Source organism: Lipotes vexillifer, unplaced genomic scaffold (assembly GCF_000442215.2).
Source record: "Lipotes vexillifer unplaced genomic scaffold, Lipotes_vexillifer_v1.1 scaffold491, whole genome shotgun sequence".
Classification (NCBI taxonomy): Eukaryota; Metazoa; Chordata; class Mammalia; order Artiodactyla; family Lipotidae; genus Lipotes; species Lipotes vexillifer.
The window spans coordinates 629539-637995 of NW_006770548.1; the positions used below are offsets into that span (position 1 = coordinate 629539).

Genomic DNA, 8457 nt, shown 5'->3' on the forward strand with positions numbered 1-8457 from the left:
TGCAGACAACTGATATGAACTTGTCTGTACAGAGATGAAGAAACAGGTAGCCAAGGGGAAAATGAGGTTAAAATAATTTTGAAAAATGGGAGACACCAAAACATGTTTGAATTCAAAGGGGAAGGACTCAGTGGAGAAGGGTAAAAGTGCAGTAAAGACTAGACAACCAAAAAAGCAAGGAGATGGGATTCAGAGCAACATGGAAGGACTGGCTTAACAGGAAGCAGGACCCATCCTATGTTGTAACAGGAAGATGGAAGAAGATGGGAGCATATGTAGACATACACTTACAGATTCAGTTGTAAGATTCTCCAGGACTCCTAGGTATCCCACTCTAAACCCACAGGTAGTACGACAGTATAAATGCTTCAACTCACTGTCTTCCACACAAAGTAAGCTCCCTACCACTCCAGAGCTGCCGCTCTTGCCAAGGTCACAGCGATCTCCATGCTGCCATACTTAGGGGGTACTTTAAGGGCTTCATTATTCTGGACTTCTCAACAGCATTCAACATTGCTTCATTATCTAAACACTCTCTTCTTTTGACTCTCCTGATCCACACACCCTCGTTTTTTTCCTTCCTTCTCTGGCTATTTCTTCATCTCCTTTGTTGGCTTGTGCAAGTATTTGTTTTCATAAGTTCTATATAAATTCAAGGCTCCTCACTACTTTCAGTTTGTAGATTGTCATGGTAATAGCCCCCAGTGATTCACACCTCCCACTGTCCATGCCCTATGTGTGGACTCTGGGCTTGGCCATGTGACTTGGCCTTTGTCAATGGGATATCAGCAAACATGACACAAGCAGAAGCGTGATGAGCTTCTGAATGGGGGCCTGCTCTCTCGGAACCTTGAAACAACTATGCTGTGAAGCAGCTCAGGATGAAAGACCATGTTGGACCCAGATGCTGAATGCAGCCATGTCAGTGCATCCCAGTGAGCCCAGCAGAATCACCCAGCCAATCCACAGACACATAAGAATGAATCGTTGTTGTTTTTTAATATTTATTTATTTATTTATTTTTGGCTGTGTCAGGTCTTAGTTGTGGTACATGGGATCTTTCACTGTGGCACGCGGGCTCTTTGTTATAGCGCATGGGCTTCTCTCTAGTTGTGGTGCGTGGGCTCTGTAGTTGTGGAGCGCAGGCTCCAGAGCACGTGGGCTCTGTAGTTTGTGGCACGTGGGCTCTCTAGTTGTGTCTCATGGGCTCAGTAGTTGGGGTGCGCAGGCTTAATTGCCGCATGGCATGTGGGATCTTAGTTCCCCGACCAGGGATCGAACCCGTCTCCCCTGCATTGGAAGGCGGATTCTTAACCACTGGACCACCAGTGACGTCTCTAAGTCATTGTTTTAAGCCACAAAATATTGAGGTGATTTGTCATGCAGCAATAGATAACTGTCATCCTCAGCTACAGCAGAGACATGGCTAGCTTTAGTGGCTTTGTGCAAATCAGAAAAAAAGTGAGTCATAACAATATGCCTCTACTGGGCAGACATACTTTTGTTCAAATGAAAGGTGCCCCTTCTTCCAGGATGCAGCCCTGTGCCAGGTGCACAGCATGGATTTGAGCCCACAGTCAGCTCCGTCACTGGGTGCCTCATGCACTACATAAGCTGCACACTGTGTGTGAACCTCCTGGGAGATTTCTTCACGATTCTCCCTTTTTTTTAATTAATTAATTTTATTTATTTATTTTTGGCTGCGTTGGGTCTTCGTTGCTGTGCACAGGCTTTCTCTAGTTGCAGCGAGCGGAGGCTACTCTTCGTTGCAGTGCACAGGCTTCTCATTGTGGTGGCTTCATCTTGTTGTGGAGCACAGGCTCTAGGCACGTGGGCTTCAGTAGTTGTGGCACGTGGGCTCAGTAGTTGTGGCTCGCAGGCTCTAGAGCACAGGCTCAGTAATTGTGGCGCACGGGCTTAGTTGCTCCACGGCATGTGGGATCTTCCCACACCAGGGCTCGAACCTGTGTCCCCTGCGTTGGCAGGCGGATTCTTAACCACTGCACTACTGGGCAAGTCCCACAATTCTCTCTTTACTTAGCATAGACCAGAAACTTGACTTCAGGACAGATTTAATTATTCCAGTTAGGGTTAGAGAGACAGTACATAGAGTAGTGCTCCCAGCCTGCAGGATTCAGTAGAATACTGACTTTTATTAAGGAAAATAGACCAAATGTTGCTAATACGGTCACTGCATTTTTCAGGCAAGTCAGTTAGGCAAGCCCCTCCTTGAAAAAGGATGAACAGCTCTCAGAAAAAAAAGGAGCCATCATTCCTCTGAACCACCCATGAACATTCCAGAGAAGAGGTAGATAGAGAGTTAGATTCTAGCAGAGGTAGCAGTGAGGAGCTAGGCTCTTACGCAGGTGGCGGTGCCCAGCAGAGATGGCACAATGAGCCCCAGGCCTCCCTGGTCCTGGGAGAATGCTCTGGACCAGAGGTCTGCGAGAAAAGGCTGGGCAACGCCATCACTCTTCACAGACCAACAGGCCTGCGTCAGGTTGGCCCTGGGCCTCCTGTTCCAGCTGCAAAGTGGATGCCTCCCTCTGGATTGTAGCGCACAGGGCCACAGCGCAACTGGGGCTCCTCTTCCTCATACCAGCGCTGTTCACTGAAGTCGGGAAAGAAGGCTGCGATCTCTCTACTGGCTGAAACCACAGAGTCTGTAAGGGGAGGTAAAAAAGAGAAGGGGTTCTCATAGGGAGTTTAGGATGGAGGCAAGAGGCAATCATAATCAGGTTCAGAAACCAGAGCCTATACTTCTCCTGCCCCTAAGTCCTGGGGCCGCATCTGCTGAGGTGGCCACAAAGGGCCAGAAACACAACTGGGAAGAAAGCTCACTGAGGGACCTGGCTCTCAACCCCACCATATGCCTGCCCACCAACCTCAAACCAGCTTCGCTTACTAAATACAGTGGACACAGGAGGCAGACTCACCTGAGCCATGGGTTGTATTACGGGTGTCAGTGAGGCCGAAACTCCCACGAATTGAATCTGGGGCCATGTGGCGTGCTCGAAACACTCTGGTGGGTCCCATCACTGTCCTCCAGAGCTGGATGGCATCCTTGTGGGCGAGGATGTAGGCTCGGATTGGCCCACTGTGAACAAATGGAGCATGTGTCAGGAATCTGGCCATCGGGCCCAGGAGGGCATACCATGAGTAGAGCACAAATAAAGGCACACTGGACATCCTGAGAGTCTCCTTGCCTTTCTAGTTGACTGCCAATACTGCTTCAAATAGAAGGTGATGGAAGGCCACTGCTGATGATCAAGAATGGCCACAGGGATCAGAAGAGTTGCTAGGCAGCATTCAACAATACTCTTCTGCAGCCCCTGGAGCAGTTAACTACCATGGGACAAGTGGCCACAAGGTCAGTGTTGGCCCAAGCCCATGTTTCTTCAGACACTTGACACTGGTTACAAGTTTAAAGAGTGGCAAATAAAATTAACAAATCTATTTAGGGGGCAGGGGAAATAAGTCTCAGTGGATGAAGATGTTATAACCAAAATGAGAAATACCTGGCCATGAACTCCACCAGCCGCTGATAGAAAAAACGCCCTGCAAAGAGAGTACCTTCATCAAGACACTGGTGCCAAGAGAACTTTTTATACTTCTGACTCCCTATTTGGAATGATAAAAACTGTTTTAGAGAAAAGAACAAGGACCTTGGCGTCTGACATACCTGGGTCTGAATCCAGGCTCTCCAACTTGCAACCTGTGTAGTTTCGGGTAAATCATTAACTTCCCTAATTTAGTTTTCTAATTGGTGTGCTGGGGACATAACAATACCTACTTCATGGGGTTGCTGGGGATTTAAATGCAATCATGAGCCTTTGGACAATGTCTGACAGAGTAAATTGTTAACTAGTGATAGTATCAGGACATAAAACTAAGTTACTTGTTGGGACCATGACATAGAACCCTCCTAGAAAACATTTAAAAAATACTGATAATCATGAAAAGTTTGTGTATAAACCAAGATTTTAGAAGACTGGCTGCAATTTTACGGTTCGTAGGTCAGAGAGAGCCTGACATTGTGTGGCCAGGTAAAATCTCTCTTGTGATAGAGAAGCCTCCCACTCAAGAGGACTGTTGATCCTACCTTCATGCTCTTGGTAAAACTTCTGGCAATCTTCCTTTCTCCACAGAAGTTCTCTCATTCGTACAATAAGGAACTTGTTGCTCAGAATCTGCTGATGAACAGCCTGGATAAACACCACCCCAAAGATAAAAGTCAGTCAAAGGGACCATTTGAGTGAATGGGAGACCCAGGCAGACCAAAAGATCCCTGAGGACCCTTCAGAGCCTAGGACTTGAGGGTCTGTCCCACTGGTGGGTCAGAAGAAAAGAGACGCCCTGTTGCTGTCTTGAAGATGGAGTGAGCCATGTGATGAGGAATGTGAGTGGACTCTAAAAATGGTAGGCCCTACCTGAAGGCCGGCAAGGACATGGGGGTCTATCTCAGTCCTATAACCACAGAAACCAAATTCTGCCAACCTGAATAAGTTTCAAAGTGGATTCTTCCCCAGACCCTTTAGATAAGGGCCCAGTCAGCCGATACCTGGAATTTGGCTTTGTGAAACTCTAAGGAGAGAACCCAGCCCTCAGCCAAACCTACTGGACCTCTAAATTCTAGAACTGTGAGATAATGAGTGTTGTTTTAAGCTGCTAAGTTTGTGGTAATTTGTTATGCATTAGTAGAGAACTAATACACATACATTATCTTGAGGTTTGGTTTTTATTATTGTATTGGATCCTTTCTTATATTTTATATCTGTCCCAATTGTCCAGTAGATTTTTAATGTATATTTATTTTTGGCTGTGTTGGGTCTTCGTTTCTGTGTGAGGGCTTTCTCTAGTTGTGGCAAGCGGGGGCCACTCTTCGTCGCGATGCGTGGGCCTCTCACTGTCACGGCCTCTCTTGTTGCAGAGCACAGGCTCCAGACACGCAGGCTCAGTAGTTGTGGCTCACGGACCCAGTTGCTCCGCGGCATTTGGGATCTTCCCGGACCAGGGCTTGAACCCGTGTCCCCTGCATTGGCAGGCAGATTCTCAACCACTGCGCCACCAGGGAAGCCCTCCAGTAGATTTTTAATCTCCTTATGGTCAGAGTCATGGCTTCTAACTTTGCCTCCACACCATCTAGCACAGGACTGTGTTGTCAGTCTTCGCAAATGGCCCTATGGCACCTGAAACAAAAGCAATGCTTCCGACATACAGTAGAGGCTTAGGACTTGTTCTTACCTCCAGAATCAGTGGGTGAGCAACTGCATCAGGCTTGATCAGAGCCAAGGTAAGCTGGAGAGCCTGAGGGCTCCGTAATAGCGAGGTCATCTCCCTCCTGCCATCAGAGAGTCAGATAAGAGAGTCAGATAAGAGTCAGTGCTGCACTCCCCACCCTTCCTATTCTGGAGCCGAGCAGTTTTGCAAGTCAACCAGGGCTCTCACTCCGACACTGATAAAGCACATGACAGTTACTTAGTATTTAATTTGCCCATCTGGGTTCATGGGGCTGAGGGAAGGGAGTGGTAGAGGGGCCATTCAAGTTGCCCAGTAGAGCACCATAATCTGGTTAGTGCAAACTGTAAACCAGCGAAAGAGTGACCCATTCAGAAGTTCAAGTTTATACACAACCTGTCTCTGGCAGTACTCCTGTCCCTTCCTTTCTTTTGTGTTTTACAGAGGATTTACAATCTACATTCCTAAAGAGCAGCCACAAGGGTACAATAACTGTTCCCACAGTGCCCTCCCATCACTTATAGAATTTGAAGATTGGATGGACAAGAATTGGGATCTTGCCAGGATACCCCCGAAAAAGTCTGCTGGATACATACCATTTCTTATCTAATCTTACAGATAAGTCAGGATCTATCACGCCCAAATCAAACCCTTTAATACACTCAGCTGTCCTCAATGGCAAGGTTTGCAGACATGCAACTCCAAGGTCAAAGACAAGTTGTAATCATTTTGTATCTGAAGCAGCTAAAACTGCCTGGCACAAAGGTACTTAATCAATTTTATTGACTAAATGAACCTATACAGTCTTATTCTATTCATCTTCAGAGAAGAGAACAAGACACTATTTCTAGTGTCTAATCATGATGGTGTAAGAGCTCAATGATATAAAGAACATAAAAGTATTTTATAAACTGGACTAAGAAAACTTGAGAGCTCTTCCAACTTTGAAATTCTATTTACACGTAAGAAATTGATCATCTCTGCAGGACTAAGGTCTCAAAGATTATCTGGTGGAACCCCTAAATTTGCCAACAAATACAGAGAAGGCTTCCATGAACACACACAGGGACAGAGTCTGGACAACTGTCTCATTTCTCTTAGCCCAAAAGTAGCCTGACAATCACATTAAAAGCAGTGCTAGGGGGCTTCCCTGGTGGCGCAGTGGTTGAGAGTCCACCTGCCGATGCAGGGGACACGGGTTCATGCCCCGATCCGGGAAGATCCCACATTCCGCAGAACAGCTAGGCCCGTGAGCCATGGCCGCTGAGCCTGCGCGTCCGGAGCCTGTGCTCCGTAACGGGAGGGGCCACAACAGTGAGAGGCCCACGTACCGCAAAAAAAAAAAAAGCAGTGCTAGGGTCTGGCCCAGATGGAGAAACTGTGCCAAGGTCTCTCCTATTCATGTCCCTTCTACAGCATTCAGCTTGATGCTCCACTCAATCCACAAAGGTAAGCACAGTCTAACCAGTACAAGATCAGCCAACCCAGTTTCCCTAACATCCCAGGTGGTAAGTAACCCAAAAGTGAGCAGAATCTTTGCCATATATCTAGGGAGAGACATCCTTGGCACCTCCCCTTCCTCACCCTCCATATCCATGATATCACTGAGTTCTGGCAATTTTACCTAGCCAGTGTATCTCAAATTCGTACAATTCTCTCCTTCTCAACTGCCACCACGACAGTCCAAGACATCATCAACCCCCTCTGGACTTCTGCAACAGCCTCTTCAGCGGTCTCCCAGTTTCTACTCTTGCTACCCTCTACAATCTGTTCTCCACATAGAAGCCACAGTGAACTAAAAATTCAAATCTAGTCATATCACTTCCCTCCTTAACCCTTCAAAGTGTACCCTGCTTTTATGATAAAACCCCAAAGCCTTATCATGTCCTACTAGGCTTTGCATGATCTTATCCCTGCGTACCTCTAGCCTCATCTGGAACTCCACACTCCTTAACTTGCTTTTGCTCCAGCCTCACGGGCCTTACAGCTCCAAGACATTCTGGCCTGACAGCCTTTGCCTGAGAAGTTTTCACAGTCCAGAAAGTGCTTCCTCTGGTTACCTCCTACTCACCCACTATATCTTAGTTCACTTCCCCTGTTATACATTCTCATGGCTCCTTTCACGTTTTCTTCAGTTAGCTCTTCCCAACTAGAAGGTCAGCTCTATGAAAGCAGGGATCTGCTTCACTCACCATCGTATCCTCTGTACTTATGCAGAGTGCCTAGCACATAGATGGTTCTCAACAGTATTTGTTGAATGAATCAATGAATGAATCTGATTCAGCTATTCCAAGACCAGAATGCTAGGGGCTATCCAGTGGAGGACATGGTTCCTTTCTTAATGCCAGCTAAGTTATGCCTGTCTTGGACCTTGGTTTACAACAAACGTTAACAGGTTGAGAAACTTGCTCAACATAAAAGTCACTCAATTAGAGAATTATAAATTTTAGAAATTGCCTGGGCCTTTGCCCCCACAACAGAAGCGCCTATTCTGCTTCCTGGAAGGCGCCAGCCATGCCTCTCATCCTCCCAAGCGTATCGGAGACCTGCACCCCGTCAACTCGGCTTTCGGCTTCCAACACCTGAAGCCCCGCCCCCCAGACTCACAGCCTCAGCTCTAGACACCGCTCTCTTCCCCACCCTGCTCTTCCATTTCTCTAGGCCTGCAGCTGCGCGACCCCGGCTCCTTGTACCGAGGTCTAAGCCCACGCTAGATTCTGAGCTATTCGAAGCCCCAGTGTGCTGGAGATCGGGTCCGAGTCACCTGATCCTCCCGCCGCGGAGGCCGGCCACCAGGCACTGCGATAGCTAGCCTTCGGTACAAGCGGGGTCCTTCAGGCATTCGGCCGGGCAGCCCGCCTCGGGGTCCTTGCCCGGTGAGGCGGAGTGCCCCCCAATCCAGGAGGCCCTGCAGCAGGAAGGCCCGCCTTCTGGTGGCCCTTGCTTCTCTCCCGCACTTGGCCCCGACTGGACGAGGGGAAGAAGCTATGCCGGGCGGTAGCTGTTCTTCCGAGCCCGGCTCGGGCGCCCTCAGGCGGAAGGGAGGGCCAGGCCGGTGGCCCTGCTCGGGGAGGTGGCTTAGAGAGGACAGGATGGGCGTTTCAAGGTGGCAGCCCGGCAGTGAACATGCGCGCCAGCGGGGACGCCGGAGTGGGCCTGGCCCCACTCGATCTCTCTTTTATTCTTTGTCTGGGGTAGAGCCTGGCACATGGTTGGTGC

At 48.4% G+C, this 8457-nt stretch overlaps 1 protein-coding gene across 2 annotated transcripts; it reads right to left on the reverse strand.

The window, feature by feature from the left end:
* Positions 1-2065: 2065 nt before the first annotated feature.
* On the reverse strand, positions 2066-8100 carry NME6 (NME/NM23 nucleoside diphosphate kinase 6). Of its 2 annotated transcripts, none has more exons than XM_007446151.1 (6): positions 8003-8100; positions 5245-5341; positions 4103-4205; positions 3519-3558; positions 2937-3097; positions 2066-2663 (listed from the first exon to the last, which is right to left on the reverse strand). In XM_007446151.1, the coding sequence occupies exons 2-6, from the start codon at positions 5332-5334 to the stop codon at positions 2497-2499; spliced, it is 561 nt and encodes a 186-aa protein (XP_007446213.1). In that variant the 5' UTR covers positions 5335-5341; positions 8003-8100; the 3' UTR covers positions 2066-2496. The 2 variants fall into 2 exon arrangements, with proteins under 2 accessions (XP_007446213.1, XP_007446212.1); XM_007446150.1 differs by lacking the exon at positions 8003-8100 and adding an exon at positions 7948-7975 and having other exon boundaries at positions 2217-2663.
* Between the last annotated feature and the right edge of the window lie 357 nt (positions 8101-8457).